The 18,658-nt window shown below is 47.6% G+C and overlaps 2 protein-coding genes across 4 annotated transcripts; one reads left to right on the top strand and one right to left on the bottom strand.

Annotated features, from left to right (window-relative positions):
* Positions 1-320: 320 nt before the first annotated feature.
* On the top strand, positions 321-13,265 carry LOC135388904 (myosin-IIIb-like). 3 transcript variants are annotated; one of them, XM_064618781.1, is made up of 32 exons: positions 321-408; positions 2,068-2,310; positions 2,541-2,719; positions 4,055-4,159; positions 4,229-4,328; positions 4,388-4,464; positions 5,285-5,430; positions 5,592-5,657; positions 6,158-6,248; positions 6,321-6,485; positions 6,549-6,665; positions 6,894-6,998; positions 7,076-7,159; positions 7,227-7,377; positions 7,435-7,486; positions 7,558-7,662; positions 7,725-7,827; positions 7,898-8,024; positions 8,085-8,295; positions 8,367-8,508; positions 8,573-8,726; positions 8,792-8,880; positions 8,935-9,102; positions 9,195-9,463; positions 10,163-10,274; positions 10,945-11,098; positions 11,174-11,280; positions 11,779-11,901; positions 12,327-12,457; positions 12,527-12,597; positions 12,802-12,904; positions 12,996-13,265. In XM_064618781.1, the coding sequence occupies exons 2-32, from the start codon at positions 2,103-2,105 to the stop codon at positions 13,180-13,182; spliced, it is 4,002 nt and encodes a 1,333-aa protein (XP_064474851.1). In that variant the 5' UTR covers positions 321-408; positions 2,068-2,102; the 3' UTR covers positions 13,183-13,265. The 3 variants fall into 3 exon arrangements, with proteins under 3 accessions (XP_064474851.1, XP_064474850.1, XP_064474849.1); XM_064618780.1 differs by lacking the exon at positions 321-408 and adding an exon at positions 817-1,120 and having other exon boundaries at positions 9,222-9,463; XM_064618779.1 differs by lacking the exon at positions 321-408 and adding an exon at positions 817-1,120.
* Positions 13,266-13,368: 103 nt separating this feature from the next.
* Positions 13,369-14,754, bottom strand: LOC135388905 (CAP-Gly domain-containing linker protein 2-like). Its single transcript, XM_064618782.1, has 6 exons — positions 14,506-14,754; positions 14,205-14,337; positions 14,053-14,129; positions 13,741-13,989; positions 13,579-13,676; positions 13,369-13,509 (listed from the first exon to the last, which is right to left on the bottom strand). Exons 1-6 carry the CDS (start codon positions 14,549-14,551, stop codon positions 13,477-13,479), a joined length of 636 nt encoding a protein of 211 aa, XP_064474852.1. The 5' UTR covers positions 14,552-14,754; the 3' UTR covers positions 13,369-13,476.
* Positions 14,755-18,658: the final 3,904 nt, after the last annotated feature.

The raw sequence follows: 18,658 nt of genomic DNA, 5'->3' as shown, positions 1-18,658 counted from the left end.
GTGTCCAGGGTCGACACTCAGGTACCTAGCTTCGAAGGTAGCAGACATGTGGCGTCGCATGTGCGGAGCAAAATAGGAATCCCTAAGGCGTGTTGGGTTATGAATAACTGCGGTTTATTGGAGTAGAATTGTGCGCTGTTGGTGTCTTCAGAAAGGAGCGGCAGTGCGTCACCCTTTTCATCTTCCAGCGTCGTGAAGTGCAGCCAGCGCACCCGACTGCGCCAAGCGCTACGAGACGCGTAGGCGGAACGCAGAACAATGTACGGGCCACGCTCGCAGAACAGTACGTGCCTTCTCTAAACGTCCGGCATCAACGGAGCAGCACGGCGCACTCTACATCACGCCAGCGCGAGTAGCGGACGCTAAACGACTTTAGGTAGCGAGATGAAGCTCCCTCCGGTTCTCAAGGTAAGGCAAAACTTTCATATAAGATCTACGGCGAGACCTCTTCCATTTGGGACACAGTTCCCACCAATGCGCGCCGTCCAGTGGCGTTGCTGGACATGACACTTTGGCGAGTTCCCGTTATATATACCCCGTGGGATACCGTAGCCAATATAGAGGAAGCCTCGGAATTCATCCATCGGTGTGGTGTTGCTTGCTTGGTCAGCGTACCTGAAATCTACCGGTCCGCAACTGATGGAGCGAGACCTCATTCCGTCGAGCGATTCTAAAGTGGCAGGAGCTCGCTCGGCTCAATGACCCCACCGAACGTCGCCCCCCAGCCGCTCGCTTGCGAGTGACCCACATCGCTTTCACGGTCGGTCGAACGGCCCGGTACTGCCATTGTGGTTGCGGGTCCCGAGAAAGACGAGAAAGAGTCACCAGACGCGTGCTGGGCCGCGTGCTTCAAGAAAGATGGGGGCCACCTCCCGTCGCGGTGCAAAATTCTCCTGGATACTACCGAGGGATGCCATCAACGACGGCCGGTACGTTGCGGGACTGCGCTGAGAACGGCGCGGCGGCGGGCAGTGAAGCCACGGCCGGCGGGGCATGGCCTTGCGGCTGCCAAGACCTGAGAGTGCCGAGTGGCTACGGCGTCGTGCGAGATCCCCCCAACGACAGGCTTGTCCGCAATGGCCAGCGCTTTGTCGGTCTCCGTGTATGGACAGGATGTCCGGTAGGCGTACTTGTTTCTTTTCCGCCTGGAATGTGTGTGTGAGGGACAAATGAGTTGAATGCGGTGACGGAGTGCCTTGTCTCAAAGTTGCCGTTAGCAACCTGAAGGATGTCCTGCGCAGTGTCGTCGTAGTCTGCTATGGGGCTATTCTGATTCGGCAACGACATACGACATTGTTTACATGCATGAGCAATGTGCGCTGACAGGATGCCAGGTGTATAGTGTCTGTGCGACGGAATTACACGGAATCATTTGAATGTCATCCGTCACTTGCTCAAGACGTGTGCATGCAACTTTTCGCTTCCACACACAGTGAACCTGAAATTGCTATGTACGTTTTGCTGCAGGCGAGGGTGTTTACATGGCCTCCAGAGACCTTGTACTATAGAGAGCTGTGATATCCGTATCGCCATTTTTGCGCCACAATCGCAACGCGGGTGGAAAACTAATGATCTGTTCTAGAAACGACACCCCTTGCCCAAGCTGGCCATAATTTTAGTGACCTCCAAAATGTAGGCGACTTCGTGACGCACGTTTTGCACGGTGAGAGCGCTATGGAAGATACTTAGGCTTGCATGTCAGTGAAATCACGGAAAGTTCACAGTCCCGACACCGTATACAAACGTATCTACTAAAGTTTGCAACGGCCCTTATGACTGGGGTCTGACAGGGACTTTATTCAGCACCTTCTTGACACATTGCTCCCGTGTACCTTTGTTTCTTGGTTTCAAGGCCGTACCACTATGAGAGCAACGGTACCCATTGTTTTAATTTTTTTTTAAACAATAGTAGTACTTTAGTTTGCAAGACCACACTGGTGCAGTATACTGGTCAATGTTTTCATTACGTACTGCTCCCTGGCTACTCATGCATAAGGCGCAAGTGAATTCCATCGCTCTGTCAGTTACATTTCATGAATGGTAAAGACCTGTATTTTGATATGGTAGATGCAGAATCACGAAGTTCGGAAAAGCTCTCCCTGATGGCCGAGCCCTGCAAGTTCCGCGTAAAGAAGCCTTCAAGTCCCAACCCTCCAAGAATAGATCCCAAGCTTAAGCTCTACTATGATGGCATCTCCCAGCACGTGGACCTGTTATCCCTTCCCGCGCCTGGCGAACGCTTCTCTTTGCAGAGAGTCGTTGGAGAAGGCACGTACGGAGAGGTGTACGCAGCGCGGGACACTTACACAGGTTAGCGAACTCCTTGTCCACGACATGGAAGCACATATACCACCATCAGCATATGTGGACCTCTCTCTCTGTACCCGCTGTTCTTGACTCCAGCTGGCCCACAGACTAACAGCTGTGTAACGTCCTAGAACGAGAAACGAACGAACCGCTCGTATGCAAAGACCAGGCTTCACTCCTAGTACCTCGACCGGGTATACCTTGAGTTAAAGCGGCCACTTCTTCTGTTGCAGATCGCATGGTTGCAGTTAAAATTATGGAGAACATTGCGGACAACGTGGAAGAGATGGACGAAGAGCATCGGGTTCTACGCGACTTGTGCGCCCACCCAAATATCCCTACCTACTTCGGAATATTCTTCCAACCGGCGGCAACGTGCAGGGAGGACGATCAGGTCTGGTTCGTCATGGAGGTAAGCAACCCGTCATAATACAAACGTGTCAAAACCATAAATGTATGATTCCGTTTCATAGTTCGTATAGTCGATGAATTCCACACACAAAGTACTCATTTGTACTGCTGGGCTGTTAAAACTGCGATTTTTTGGAGCCGACGGTGGCGCCGAACAGCGCTGAGTGACGCCGGCAGACAAACGGGAAATTACGTTATATCCGTGCGCGACTGCCCGTCGTACATGAAGGCCACCGTCACCATAGCAAAAAGCGTTTCGCACGTGGAAGGCTCTTTACAGCTCACCTCGTCATGGAAGCGAAAAGTAGTCATTTCCTTTCTCCACGATAAAACGTCACTCCAAAAAACGGGCGGGGAGTATTTTTTGTTGTTGTTGTTGTTCTGCGTTAGCGCCGCGAAGCAACTGTGGCTATGAACGGCGTACAGACGTGCACAGATGGAGAGAGGAATGCAAGGAGGAGTGGGGGATAGGGGGTTAGTATGCGTCCTGGACCGACTTCGGGGGGAACTGCGCCGACATTCGTTTGGAATGTCTTCGGAAAACCCAGGGAATACCTCAGACAGCACAGCCGGTGGTAGGATTCGAACCCACCACCTCCCTGTCTTCAGCGCGACCTTGGCTACCATGCCTCTGGTAGGGCGGGGAAGTCAAGAGTTGAGAACGACGGAGGAGCTCGGCCCAGCGCACGACCTTCGGAGTGCAGTAGCTGCGTAACGCAGGGTTGCAGAAACAATAGCATTTTGGAGTGCGCGTTTAGTACACATAAATCAATATTAACAACGCTCTAGCAGATCTAGAGGGGGGGGGGGGGTCCGGATGTCCTGACACCCACCGCAATTTCTGTCTTCACATAGTGCTTAATTGACCTTAGATCGTGTATCTAGCATGCTGTCCATGGCTGGAACCCCTCCTCAGAAAAATCCTGGATCCGCCTCTTGCTATAGTCTTGTCGACGAAAGCCATTCCGGTAGCGACCTGATGCCAGTGCGTCACCTGATGCCAGTGCCAGTGGCGTCCGGTTGTTTCCTTCCGAGCTTCGGAAGCATTGGTTCCGAACAGGGAAAGCCGAGGACTTGTGCGTGCTGGCTTCTGCCACTCCTTTTGTGGACGATCCTTTTGTAGCTACAGGAAACATAAGTCACCTAGTACTCTCAGTCCTCGTCGTTCTTGTAACACTTTGATAACGGCACCTTCTATACTTTGTGACGTCTGCATGTAATCCTTCATAGCACGTAATTCTGCGCCATAAAAATCAAGTCTGTGTACTGTATGCTGTGCAACAGAAGGGATCGTTACTACCGATGGTACAGTTGAGTGTGCTGCATCTCTATGCAGCTATGTACAGGTGGATCCGTGACAGACCTCGTGCAAGGATTACGTCGATGCGGCGAAAGGTTACCAGAACGGGCCATCGCGTACATTCTGCGAGAAACGATGGAGGTAAGTCGGTCAGCGCAATGAAAACGATCATTTCCCGCATTTGATCGTATCCCTTCACTGCGACCAAAGGCACTGCGCTTCCTGCACGAGCATCGCTGCATGCATCGGGACGTCAAAGGTCACAACATCTTGCTCACGGAACACGGACACGTTAAACTAGTTGACTTCGGTAAGAATCTCGAAACGCCTTCCTTTTATATGCATTCCTGACCACACCCGTCTGCGCAGGGGTGTCTTCGCACTTGGAAGAAACAATGGGGAGACGCAACACATCTGTTGGAACGCCGTACTGGATGGCACCGGAGGTGGGTCGAGCTTAGACGCGATGAGTGTAGGCTGTGCACGTGGATTCCGGTGGACACAAAGTTTCAGCGGACCAAACATGCCCACCAAAAATGGAACAAGAAAAAGAAGTGTGGTGTCCCTTTTAGGTTCCCCCGGTCGATTCTTTTTTTTTTTTTTTTGCATGTGCGTTGGTCTCGAAATGCAGAAAGTGGAGGACATTCGGGAATGCAGATATCATGGCTTTGAATGAAGAAAGGCAAGATGGGATGTGGGACGGTATGAACAGGATTTGAAGGAGAAGAAAAAAAGCGTGCCATCTACGTTGGAATTTGAATAATCAACGGTTGTTTTCATAAATTACTTGCAGCAGGCGGGGTCAGAGGGCGGATAGGACGCTGTGACATGATGTTGAGCTGTGTACGACATTTTCCCTCATTCGTATATGTTTGTGGCTGCTACGAAAGAAAGAAATAATTATGGCACATAAGATAGCACAAACGCAGGAAAGCTGGTGGATAAGACCCGCGACGAGGAAAGCCTGAGCCAGGGCACGAAAATTAGACCGACGGACACAACGACAGGTCAACGAGCTGAGCTGTCGTTGTTTCGGTCTGTCTAATTTCTGCACATTCGTGCCTACTCAGTAATATATAAAGATAAGATTGTTTACGACATGAAGAAAATGAAATGGTATGTCCTGCGAACGCCCTTAGTTTTACGGGTCAAATAAGGGTGAAGCTGGCAGCCACAGAAACACGAGCTGCTTAGTATACCTGTTGTTCCAGTCTGTGTGCTTTCCTTCCTTAACATTGCAACATTGTCAACATTGCCTTCTTTAAGGTGGTCGCGTGCGAGCGGCAGCTGGACTACGCGTACGACATCCGCTGCGACGTCTGGTCTCTGGGCATTACTGGCATCGAGCTCGCCGAAGGAGAGCCGCCTCTTGCGGACGTGCATCCCATGAGGGCACTCTTTCAGATCCCCAGGTGAGAACGAGGGAAGCACGTAACACGTATTAAATTGGACATAATGAGTCGGCCTCACGTGAGCTGCTTCAGATGACCTGGCTATCCAGCAAGCGGAAGCGCATCGCAGACGCCCGCTCGCATACTTGCCTTGCACTGACGTGGGTGGTTTGTTCCTGCAGGAATCCTCCGCCGACTCTTCGGCAGCCAAGCGAGTGGTCCGATGGCTTCAATGCCTTCCTAGCATTGTAAGTAGATCTCGCATGCATTAATAGATCCTAAGAGACAGACGCGGCTGTTTCTGACATGTTTTTAGAATCGACTATGCCCAAAGTGTTCCAATGTCCTCAATAGCACGCATGTCCTTCGTAGACTGTGACCTGTCGGCTCATGTGACATCTATCACATCTCTTCTAATTGATGGTCCTCGCGATAATCGTCGCAGTAATTACGAGATTACGTAATACTCGAAAGCGTAACTGCATTCTTTATTACTCGTAAGGTCAAAGTGTGTATAACATGTCGCATGTCTGTCGTAGTTGTGCTTTAGGTCGGCCTGGAAAGCAATTTAAATCGAACGTGCCATACAGGGTGCTTGCAGGGGAGGTCAATGGTGCGCGCAGGTCTAATTAGCTCTATCCGACATTTTATATATCCGTCCCGTTCTTTTGCAAACCAGAAATAGATAAAAAAATGTTCAGCGCATTTTTATCAGACAGGTTACTGTTCATGAACATTTTCGCGACAGATGCCTCATTAAAGACTACGAAAAGAGGCCTCTTATGGCGCAGCTCATGGCACACCCCTTCATCGAACAAGTGCCCAGAGACCCCGAAGAGGTAAAGCAAACTCTCTACCCATCACTTCACGGCTCGTACTGTGTTTAGTAAGTTAAATCCTTCTCCGCACAGATAAGGAAAGAGCTCGTCAGGATCATAAAGGCGCAACAGAAGTTAGGCTATGGCAGGAGGATTCCCGAAGTGACAACGAAACACGGTCAGCTGAGGACGGACCGCAAGTCTCGTCCTCAGCGAATCCTTGTCGATGATCTATCCGCCCTCGAAACTTTAACAGAGGTATGTCGGTTGACTTCAACACACGCGGCTCGTACACGGTTCCATCCCTTGATTGCCTTTCAGGATGTTATTGTCGACCAGATATACCAAAGGTACATACAGGGTCAAATTTATACGTATATTGGAGACATCCTCCTGGCCGTGAATCCCTTCCGGCAGCTACCTATTTATGCAACACAAGTAAGATAGCTGCAACCTAAATAACGTTTTGTATTCTACACAATAGAGAGTTTTAGTACATCGTACGCTATCGCCTTTGCGTACGTAAGGGATAGCGTTGGTGATTCTGCGCACGCGCGAAGCTCTCGTTCTGTTATGGGCGTGCGCAGAACCATCAACACTACCCCTTACGTACACAAAGGGGATAGCGTACGATGTACTAAGACTCTAATAATTTGAATTTTGAAGGATTCTATGAGGTATCGAAACCGTGCCAAACTCGACAACCCACCGCACATCTTTGCTGTGGCAGACAGTGCCTATCACAGCATGATGCACCAGAAGAAGAACCAGGTAGGGGACATGAGACAAATTAGACCTACGAATTTTCACATTTCGCTTCATTTTCAATCTCGCTCTCCTACATATAGTGTGTAGTCATCAGCGGAGAAAGCGGGGCAGGCAAGACTGAAAGTGCAAACTTCCTGCTTAAACAGCTTGTAGCATTGGGAAAGGTACGGCAGATCTGGAGCGATGTTACAAAGAGAGAGAGAAAGAGAGGGAATGTCTTTCTTTCCGTAGGCATCAAGTCGACAACTAGAAGACAAAATATTACAAGTCAACCCCATTATGGAGGCATTTGGAAATGCAAAAACGGGCATGAATGACAACTCGAGTCGCTTCGGAAAGTTCCTGGATCTATCGTTTACAGAGATTGGAAAGATTACAGGAGGTTTGTTGGTTTTTACTGCAACAAAACTCGATTGACGAATGTGTGAATCGTTTTCAGCGAAGCTATCCGTCTACCTCTTGGAACAGTCACGTGTGATCTGGCAAGCTCCGTAAGTTCGCGCTTTGACTCTTCTGCTAAGGAGCTTTAGAGCGACACGTTGACACAGCGACTATTCTGCAGGCAGGAAAGGAACTTCCACATATTTTACTATTTGTACGACGGACTAGCAGACGCTGGAAAGTTAAAGTCCTATCACCTCGACGGTTGTGAACGCGCACGGCACAGGTAGGTCGAATGCTCAGTTGCTGAACGTGTAGGGACAATGTTTCCACGCTGTGGATACCCAGGTACCTTCAAGGCGCTCCTGCTAGTCGCGATGCCGTGTCTGTAAATGTCAGCAGGTTCACCAACATAAAGAAAGGATTTCAGCTGCTGGGATTTCGCGTTGGTGTAAGTCCAACTTCCATAACCGTACGTCAAATTATTTCAGCGTGAGAGACCTTACGAGAATTTCTCACAGGACATTGACACCATATGCTGCATTCTAGCTGCGATCTTAAACCTCGGAGAGTTACAGATTCGGTCACTTGAAACTAAGTTTCACTCCGACGCTTGCTCAGTGGCCAACAATGAAAAGATACCAGTCGGTAAGGGTGTACTTGTTGCCATCTACGCAGCATAAGGTGAGATACGTTGTTCTGTTTCAGTTGGGCAACTTCTGGGTCTGAAGGGAGATGATCTCCTGGAAGCCCTCACGTCGAGCAGCATTGTTATGCGTGGTGAGGTAATCCATCGCCGCAATTCAGCGCAAGAAGCAGAGAGCACAAGGGATGCCATGGCCAAGGCCTTGTACGCGAGGCTTTTCGACTGGATTGTTAACCAGATAAATCAACACCTATCCTTTGGAAGGGTAGCCATGTAGGTGCTGCGAAAGCGGACCGTTATTCAACAGCATTGACTAATCATGCGTTAATGAACTTTCTGTGCAGGGGTATCCCACTGTCCGTAGCAGTTCTGGATATCTTCGGCTTTGAGGATCTGCAACTTAACTCATTCGAGCAACTGTGCATCAACATAGCCAACGAGCAGATCCAGTTTTTCTTCAATCAACACGTCTTCGCTTGGGAGCAGGTATGTGCCAGGCGCTACTCCTTTGATATCGTGATACGTATTGTTTTTTTTGTTTTTTTGTCAGCAAGAGTATTTACGGGAAGGCCTGACAATAACACCAGTGACTTTCGGCGATAATCGTCCTCTGCTGGATATGTTCTTGGGAAGACCCTTAGGCTTGCTCGCTCTGCTCGATGAGGAAAGTCACTTTCCGAGCGCAACTGACCACACGCTCATAGGTGGGTATTTCATCATTAGAAAAGTGAATTTTCTCATGAATTTCATCAATCTCTCCGCGAAACAGAAAAGTTCCATGCCAACATCAAGTCCAAGTTCTACGTGCGCCCAAAGTCCAACGCGCTTCAGTTCACCATTAGGCACCATGCGGGGAAGGTACAGCCTTTAAAATTTCTTCCTCCGCCTATACGTCAATGTTCGCTCTCGCAGGTGTCCTACAATGCTCGAAACTTCGTGGACAAGAACCGGAACTATCTACCTCCAGAAATTGTGCAACTCCTAAGACAGTCAAAGCTGGCCATAGTACAGACCTTGTTCCAGTGCCCCCTTACGAAAACTGGGCAGCTCTACTCCCCGTCCCAGTACGCTTGCCAAAATGTGAGTGGATCGAGGCTGTTACGTTTGCTGAAGTCTGCGATGGTGCTGAATAACGCAAGAGTCTAGACGCTAACGCAGTCAGCTGGTTACAGCTTTCGACCCAGAGTCTCGTTAGCCAGGGCAAAGCGCTCCAGACGACGGCCACGTCCTTCCGGTATTCGCTGATGGATCTGCTGCAGAAGATGAGCGTGGGACTTCCACACTTCGTGCGCTGCCTCAAGCCCAACGAACATCGTCTGCCTGGCGTGGTGGCGAAGGAGAAGCTACTCTGCCAGTTGCGGTACACGGGTGTCATCGAAACAGTGCACGTCCGACAGCAGGGATTCTCCCACAGGTTCTCCTTTGCGGAGTTCATTAAACGGTACTGTGGATGTCTCCTATTCCTAATAAACGTGAGTGTCGTAAAGGGTCCGGGAATGGTCCAGGGTAAAATCTGCCGTAACCATATTTAGCATGACACGTAATAATTGAGCCTCGCACATAGTGGTCAGTTCGCGATGGTTCTTTAACCACGCGCCGAAATGTCAGTACCCTGTATTTAACGTCAGTCATGGGGCATGGCGTGCCTCAGCAACTTACCATACCACCAAGTAGCTGGCGTCCTCGACCTCAAACTTGCAAGCTTGAGATCTGTACCAACCGATATATCGACGTCTGTTCCGTATGTACTGTTTCGTGTGTCGTTTAGGAAGTTGAGGTGCGACTATCCTGTTCGAAGCCACATTACCCTTCTGCAGCAGAGATGTACAGAAAGAAAGAAAAAGGAAGCAAGAACGAACGAAGGAGCGAAAGAAGTTCAAGGCCTTCTCCAAATCCGTTTGCAACAGCAGAAAATCGTGCGCAGCAACGTTCCGCTTCCGAAACATCAAGTGTCCATTAAACTTGCATGTGCTGTGTTTTGTCTCTCTCCTTGTCTCGGGTACCGCCCTTTTGTAATCACCCACACTTACATTGTGGAGCTGTTGTCCACAGCTGAAAAACGGTCCCTCGATCGCGCTCTCCGCTTCGAGGGGCCGTGGCTGAACAATCACTGACTGCTCTCTTGTCCCATTCCATTCAGGTACGGCTTCTTGGCATTCAGCGCCAACGAAAGAATGGCCGCTAACCGAGAGAACTGTCACTCACTTCTGGTCAAGCTAAAGATGGATGACTATGCCATCGGTAAAACAAAAGCAAGTACAATGTCTTCTCTCTGACAATCTGCACGACATTTCTACGGGGACGCTCTCCCCGCACGATTTGAGAGCTCCATCAACCGGGAATTGAGTTGTTGGGTTCACTGCGGACTTGTTCGCGAAGCAGAGTCTTTAGTATTGCGGCTAAAAATAACGTCCCGTTAACGAATGGCAAGGTTATTTGATTTATCGCGGGCTATGAGGCGCCTTGTGTTGTTTAACATCTTGGAGAAAGGAAAAGGGGGTTCACAGCATCAATGTTTTCGGTGTGGTCCGGCTGTCCAATTATCTGCTACCACTTGGCCCCACACTTCGATATCGGACCAAAGCTGCAGGAAAATATCCTCAGTTACTATAGGAACCAATTTAAAACCATGTAACCTGCTCTAATGACTCTAATCGCATCTTGATGGTAACTAGCGGATGGTAACTAGATGAGAAATAACAGCGTAAAACGGGCGTTCCTTTTGGAACTGTATAATGCACGCGCTTCTTTGCACAGAACATTGACAGCTGATAATGAAGACAAGACGTCTAGAACACCTAGCCTTAGCCTATGCGCCTTAGCTCACACCATGACGAAGGCCACGTCCCCCTAAGGCCACGTGTTGCTGCTGTCTGGTCGCTGTTTAATTAGAGACTAACGTACTGTGGAATTATTTTCCAGGTGTTCCTCAAGTATTATCATGTTGAATACCTCTCACGTTTGCACGAACAGAGCATGCGAAAGATTATTATCGCTCAAGCTGCAGTGCGTCGGTGGCTGGCCAAACGGCAAGTCCAGAAGCGCAGGTTCGCCATCGCCCTTATCACACAGAGATGTACGTGGCCGATCTTCTCTTCCTGCATTTACGGCTGGCTAACTGGATGACGACCTCGTTTGACCATTTCAACAGGCCACATGAAAAAGAAGAAAAGAGAAGCCGCCAAGAAACAGTCTAACAAGCAGCTGACTGAGGGCAACGGGCCTGCTTGGAAGTGCATTCTGGACCTGTGTCAAAAGGTGAGGGCTATTACTAAGACGCAAAACTTAGCTATAAAGCAAACACGGCTTTTTTATTTTGGGTTCGTGCGTGCTATTACATTCCACGTACGAAATAGCGGTCAGTAAAGTAGTGGTTTTATAGAAGTGCCGACGACGAAAACTACAGACGCACCTGCTGTGCTGGAGCTTGTCTCTCGTGGTAACGCCTCACTTTCAAAGCAGCCTGCGAGCTTGCTGTTCATGACGTCATGCTAGCTATTGAAAATGTCTCCATGTCCGTAGAAAGCTTCTCTAGCGAGCATTGCAGAAGCAGATAATGTGACCTATTACGCGCATCGAAAGAAAGGGTTTGTGCTTTGAACACGTCCCCTGACAGGTGCATTGCTGGCCCGTATCTCTAGCCATCCAGCATGCTATGGTTCGCGGCTCCAGTGACTTTCTACCGGTGCATGAAAAGTTGCCCGTGTGCTGCATCGCTTTGTAACCTAAAACTGATTCACATGTCGTCCCGTTTAGGTCCACCCAAGACCCGCCAACAGGAGCAGACATCCAAGGAAATCCCAGTCCCACGTAAACATGACTCAGGTTATAATGACTTGTCATCACGTTCCCGAACCAAAGACCATGCAAGCCATATCAGTAAGTATTTAAGCTGCCCATTGTATGCGCGATTGACTTACGGACACCTGCAGCGGCGGACGGTGCGGACCCCACATACCGAGCCCGCGGGCGAAGCCGTGTTCTCGAACCGCCGCGTATCACAGCGATGGGTGGCCTGCTTTAGTCTTTCTTGGCCTTGACTATGTATGCCGCTTGTGTGGTCAGGAGGTGGCCTTCGCTCTTCCGAAAGGTCATGAATGGACCCTGGGCCAATACCGATCCGCTTCCGTTCTGGGCTCGCGATGTGAGGTCCATCGAAAACTGTACTAAGTTCCAAAGGCGAAAGTAGAGTAGAGAAGTAGGGTTTAACCCGACATCGCGATGAAAAATGAATTCGAGAGGGGGCTATGGTTCCTACTCTGAATCGTCGAACATCACTCATGAAGTGCGATCATGTCGTGCAGGAGGAACCGTTACCTGCCCCTCCAGTACCTCGTGCACGACGGCAGCTCAAGAAGGAAGGTCCTCAAAGACCACCTCAAAAGCCGTTGAGTAATCAGGAGTTATGTTGTCACGAACTAGAAAGGAGGAAGAGGTGCGTGTACATTATGGTTACCAGGAAAAAAGAAAAAGGAGGGTTGCATGTAATTGAAGTCTGTTTCAGGTCTAAACAGAAACTGGCTACGGAAAGTGAACGCGCCAAGGAAAAGATTACAGTGGTACCTGCGCGAAACGGTAAGAAAGTTACCGTTATGCTACAAGAGTCCCCAACTTCTGTGCAAGTAGGTGCCATAGATGTTCAACATAAGATCCCTTTCAAACCAACCGTCTACCGAGATATGATATACACCTTCCTTCGGGTGCGATGAGACGAACAAGATAGAGCACTTCCCTTTAGATCTGAAAGCGTAGAACCTTTGTCCTCGTTGCCGTTTGCAGAGCCTACAGGGACGAATGCGTCGCGCATCGCAAACGGACCTACTACAGTCGCCCAAGTGGAGTCCTGGCTACGGAAGACATCATTCAGGGAAAGTCCAAGACGGTAAAAGTCACTTAAAGTCACAGTATCCAACGATGCGGAATCTGCGACAGTCAAGGGAGTTGTATAGCGAAGCATAAGGTCTGCATTGCAGGGACGAAGCGGAAGATCCCAACCAGGGTCCATATCAATTCAAGAAGATTTTACGGCCTTCGCCAACATCCCCCCAACCTCCAAGCGAGCGTGACGGAACACCTCGTTACGATTTCCGCAAACTGCTGCGTAAAACGGAGCACGCTCCGACAGCGACGCTACGACGCTGTAAAGGGCTGCCTTCCTGACCCTGGCATCAGACCTATATGTACATAGCCCAAAATAAAATTGTTCCGGCCCCCACAAAAGTTCATTAACTGAAGCAAGTGTAGCCTAGAAGCTCGTAAATGAGTTTCCGCGCGGTCTTTTGTTTCAAGAGAGTGGAACTTTGCTTGCGCCCTCGAGCGTGAAGTTACGTCTTTCTTTCTTGCTGGTTGGTTGCTCTCATGAAATATTTATTGAAATAATACGCTGTAGAAACACCTGTTATGACGATTGCACCTCAGCCCACGCTGAATATGACTTTGACAATTGCGATGTACTTAACAGCTTGACTTCAGCTTTTTTGTTAGTGCCTGAAAGAAATTTCCTGTCACCACTGATACGTGTCGATGTGCTGATCAATATCAGGTGAAGAATCTCACCTGTACTGGTAAGATCCTAGACAAGGGAACAAATATGCCATGATTAGGTTCGCAAGTAAAATACCGTTCGCCCTGCAGACTGCCGTCTGTCCATCCCACTGCAAGAGAACGCCCTTCGTGAATTCTACGCGACATCGGTGCACGACCACATGCACGAAGTACCTGGTTCGTCCAGTCGAACACCAGCCCACAGCTTGCAGGGCGAACTACAGTCCAGATGCCCTACGTAACGGACGACACCGACGTTGTCCCACATTCTTGGCAAAATCACAGTAACGTTCATCCAAGTGGATCCTAACGAAAAGTAGGGAGGTGTGGAGTTCTTGCATGCTGAGCACAGACATCCATCCAATGGAAGTGTTGTCACTGTCTCCGTGCTGCTCGGTGGACCGCCAAATTTGACGGGCGTACCTACACGACACAGACGGACGACAGGACATAAACATCGTGAGCAAGGTAGTATGCTATTACGACCTCTTTGTTCGGTCTGTGATTGCACCTCAGTTCCCTGTTGTAGAGCTTCTTGCAGCGTTTGCACCTCCCTGCGCAGGCTAACAATCAAAGTATCAGTGATGTTCTTTCGAGTTGTGCAATGTACGTAGCACATTATGAAGAAGGAAGCTAACCTCTCGAGCTTCTCGAACAGTTCAGCGACTGCAACGCACAATGGTACGACACCTTTCTCCAAGTGTTTGACGACAAACCTTGTGGCCTTCCTGGCATAGCGTCTATCACCATCAGTGTTCTCTTCCGCGCTCTCTGCGACGATTATGTGTCACCGACCGTTAAAAGTGTAGCGTTTATGTTGCCTGTTTGTTGCTTTCTTAATTGAAATAAAGACAGCAAGCTTTACGAGACGAATAGGTGTAATACAACAATGTATTTCGAAGTGGCATCAAGCTAAAGTTTGCATAAGTTCAAATTTACCGGTTGAGTGGGTGCTACCTGCGACTCCTTCGGAAGCTAGGCTCATGGCGAAAGACGACAGGCCCGTTTGGTGCTACGAATCCATTGTAAGCGAAGCAGATAAACTGCAATTAAACGCGAAACACACACGACGCGGCTGATACAGAGAAATACTCTATCGAAATTCATTGAAAATGTTTCAAAAGATGAGTTGTTTACAAGAGAGCTCAACGGAGCCCCAGCAGTGCGAGGGGAGAGTCAACTCTCGGTTGCACAAAGCTCTGTCGATGACGGATTCGTATGAGCGCCATCTTGTGCCATTTCCGACGCCCTGTCAACTGGGAATGAAAAAGTACTGCGAGGGAATTCCGCTTGTGGAAGTCGTACGACCTAGAAATGCGGCATCATCTTTTTTTCGTAGATTACAGAAATGGTACACCGAGTTAGTAACCGAGATGAGAAAAGAACAGGTTCATTTACGAAAAGAGTAATACTATGCATGGAGTGTGGCTTACTGGGCTCGTTTTTGAATAATAACAGAATAGTAAGGACGATAATTGAATGGAGTTGAACAGCAAATAAATAAAATAAAGACGATAAAAAAGGATATTTTCCAATAATTACCAATAAATTTTAAGAATTCTTTTATTATTTTTTTACTTGGATACAACACATTCGGTAGGACTTGTAGAATCAAATTTTGTCTCGGCAAAGTGCCTATATTAGTGTGAGTTGAGTGAAACGTTAATTTTGATTAACCTTACGTGTAAATCTCCTCATAATTGTTATTGATTTTGGAAAAGATTTTCGCGTGAATAAGCCTTCAGAGCCGTACTGTTTTTCTTTATTATTATTTTTTCTCTCCCAATATTTGCACAGTTAATATGAGTCTGGTTATGAGTTATGAGTCTGGAAATCACAAACGTTCATGACAACACGAGGCGTTTATGCGGGATCAGTGTGGACAACGCATATGTACGTCGTGCTGCACAAATTATGTTCACATCAATTATAGATATCATAACCAGGGAAGGATAACGGACGTATTTTCGTTACCGTTTCCATTTTCGTTACTGCTATATTTTCGTTTCCGTTATCCGTTTCTGATACCAGCTTTTAATTTTGTTTCCGTTACGTTTCCGTTACTGTTTCCGGTAATGGAACGGCTGTTACAGAGCTGCGGGAGGACAGCCAGTCCGGCTCTGTCAGCACCCTGTTTTGCCCTGCTGTGCTGCTTCGGTGTCACGCGTGCACACTACACAAGTAATTTTACATCGTTGGGATGCGCACATGATGCAGGATTTTTAAAGAAGTGTAGGAACATGTCTTCAGTCAGCCTTCTCTCTTCAGTCACTCTGAGTCCAGCAACCCAAGATGGGCGTAACTTTCATCCAATGTCACATTCGGTGGACGCTCTCAGTAGTAAACAATACTGCCATAGCCACGGTGAAATGAAGAAAATAAAAAAAAAAGCATATGCTGTCATCCCTGTGCTATGGTGGAGTAGAGTGCGTGGAGTCTATGTTGTGTAAGTCTGTCTTGATGTCATGTAGGTAGGTAATGTCACGAGTAGGTAAGCGGGTGATACACCCTCGGTATCCAATATTGCGCTTTGTTTCCATGCTGCCGAGTAGTATTTAGAGCATTACAGGGAATGGAGTCATCAAAATACAAAAATGAAATGAAAAGTCACTGAAATGTCATCGCACAACAGCAATAGCCATTACCGGAATTCAATACCGGACGACAATTTTCGTTTCCGTTTCTGTTTCCGGTAATGGAGGACAGTGGTATGCGTTTCCGTTTCTGTTATCGTGACCATCTCCAATTTCGGTAATATACCGTTTCTGTTTCCGTTACCATTACCGATACGCTTCCCTGATCATAATACAACAGATGTGGCCTTGTGACGTCAAGCGACTGATCAAAATATTGCCTCGCGGCTGCTGAACTGCATGTATGAGCAGCTAGAAATATCCAGAGCTCGAAATGTCTAGCTCAGAACAGCCTCTCGTGTACGCTGACGGCATAAAGACACGCGGATGGCAAAAGATCGGGTTCAGGATACCACGCGACTGTTGTCAGGTCACGCTGGCTGAGATGCGAATGATAGTGCACGGTATGTGGCTTTCAATGGGTGTGAACGGTTGATCGACAGATTATAGTGTTACGTGGCAGCTTTACGGCAAAAATCGCACTAGCTGTCGGTGACCTCCATCGTCGGCACAATGGATAATAGAACTGGAAGACGCAAGAATAGGAGCACTTCTCGTCTCCAGCGGAAGGATACACCAGTAGCTACCCTTACAGCCAGTTTTATATTCCGTACTTTCTTAGTTACTGTTATCATTCTGTCTTTCTTTTTTCTTGTTTTTGCAGTAAAGGAAAGTTATAACGTAGATCGCTGGTCAATATGTGCGACAAGAATGCTGGCGAGAATTGTTGTTCAGCAGCCGCAGTAGAATGTATACAGCCACCACGTCTTCTATAGTCATGTCCTTTTTAAACTGGAGCTACCCCAACAGCCCAGCCGCATCGGTGATGAGACTGTAGTAAAATATGGGCATACGGAAGCTATACAACAGCCAGAAAAGAAAAAAAAAAAAAAGAAGCGCTCGAGTGCGTAGTTCTTGTTTCGGCTCATTTGCATAGCGAAATTCAGCGATGAATATTTCAATACACGTTTTAAATGGAATCCCTTTCTGCTCTTTCACTTTTGCGCGAAATCTCCTAATTAAAGAGTTAATTAACGAATTGTAGGCAATTAGAGATCTTACATACTTTCCGTACGAGAGAATGTTCGCCTGGCCATGTTACTCAACTGCAAAAACGGCATCTATTTTGCTCTGCTCTTTTTTTTTAAATAAAAATTCTGTAACGAATAAAAAAAACACACACCTGTATATTAAAGGTTGGACTCGATATTTATAACATACTAGTTTATAGCTTCATGATTTCGTGACAAGATTAAAAGAAACAAACAAGCAAATACATCTTTGAATCTGGTAGGCACAAACATGTCGTTTGTTCTATTATTCAATTAACTTTTTTTTTTACATGGTGCTTATGGAAAAGGGAAAGCGATTACTGAACGTCACCCAACAGAAAGAAAAAAGTCTATCATACACGAGCAAAGAACCGGAAATTCTTTCGAACTACGCGTAATGTGATGTGTTAAGATAGACGAAGAAAAAAAAAAAAAAAACGGAAGGAACTACGCGCCTCATTTCATCCTAACCAGGTTTTCGCTTTCAACAAAGAGGGGAACGATTGGGAACAATCGTGATGATGTACGTTTCCACCTGTGGTCGGAAATAACCAACACTAAGGGTATCCGTAACACTTACTTTTCGAACGTGACGAGGACAGACAGACTCTTGCACTGCTAACGTAGCTACAGGAAAATTTCGTTCCCTGAAGTAGTTTTACTGAGAGACAGACGACTAGACCTAGTTGAATTTACAATACCGCCGAAAAGAAAAGTACAAAGCATCGTATAGCGTTCGACAAAAAGATATAGTCTGTTCGTCGTTTCACTCGTTTATGCATATATACGGGGTGCCTGGCGAAAATCCCGCGGCTGAATAATTCGTGAACAGGTGGCGCTATTGAAGAAATTTCTTTTCCGTAAAGACCCTTGGAACATCGGCCATGAACTGGGTAGTCAGCGGCTCACTTGCATGCGCTCACTAATTAGATAAGCATTTAAACTTTTAACTTCTACTTCGTACGCTTATGGAACCTCTGTTTTACGCATTGCGACCTTCAGCGAAAGATACTGCAAGAAAAAAAAAAAAAAAAAACAGCGTCGACACTTAGTGATTTTTTCAAGTAATTAGTCGGTTTCGGTTTACATATTTCTTGCGCGGAGGAGTGCATCAATGCGCTCTTTAGATCAGCTATCCGGCTGTCAATTTCGTGTTCATCCGCCTGGTTGACACACGAAAAAAGAAAAAGACACCCTGTGTATAGGGTGTCTTTTTTTAGGTGCCACAGATTTCTTATTAAAAATCTATGAGTCCCAGATATGCCATTTGGGCGTCTAACATACCTGGCCTGGCAGACATCTTTCCTACACGGTCGCATCAGTGTTCGATGACTCATTAACTAAAATCCGATAATTAACTTCGTAATTAACGAGTTTTAGGGAAAAAATGAGATGGCAGGATTAAAG

This window comes from Ornithodoros turicata, chromosome 3, assembly GCF_037126465.1.
Source record: "Ornithodoros turicata isolate Travis chromosome 3, ASM3712646v1, whole genome shotgun sequence".
Taxonomy (NCBI): Eukaryota; Metazoa; Arthropoda; class Arachnida; order Ixodida; family Argasidae; genus Ornithodoros; species Ornithodoros turicata.
The sequence above is the reverse complement of the archived record's forward strand: the minus strand, read 5'-3'. Positions and strand labels throughout refer to the sequence as shown.

Coding starts and splice junctions, on each gene's coding strand:
- LOC135388905 (XM_064618782.1), bottom strand. CDS start 14,551: ATGAGCCTAGCTTCCGAAGGAGTCGCAGGTAGCACCCACTCAACCG. Junction 13,677..13,740: donor TGTTCGACTGGACGAACCAG/GTACTTCGTGCA, acceptor GTTCTCTTGCAG/TGGGATGGACAGACGGCAGT. Junction 13,510..13,578: donor CTAGGATCTTACCAGTACAG/GTGAGATTCTTC, acceptor AATTTCTTTCAG/GCACTAACAAAAAAGCTGAA.
- LOC135388904 (XM_064618779.1), top strand. CDS start 994: ATGGCCTTGCGGCTGCCAAGACCTGAGAGTGCCGAGTGGCTACGGCGT. Junction 2,311..2,540: donor AGCGCGGGACACTTACACAG/GTTAGCGAACTC, acceptor CTTCTGTTGCAG/ATCGCATGGTTGCAGTTAAA. Junction 7,828..7,897: donor TGCTGGGATTTCGCGTTGGT/GTAAGTCCAACT, acceptor AATTTCTCACAG/GACATTGACACCATATGCTG.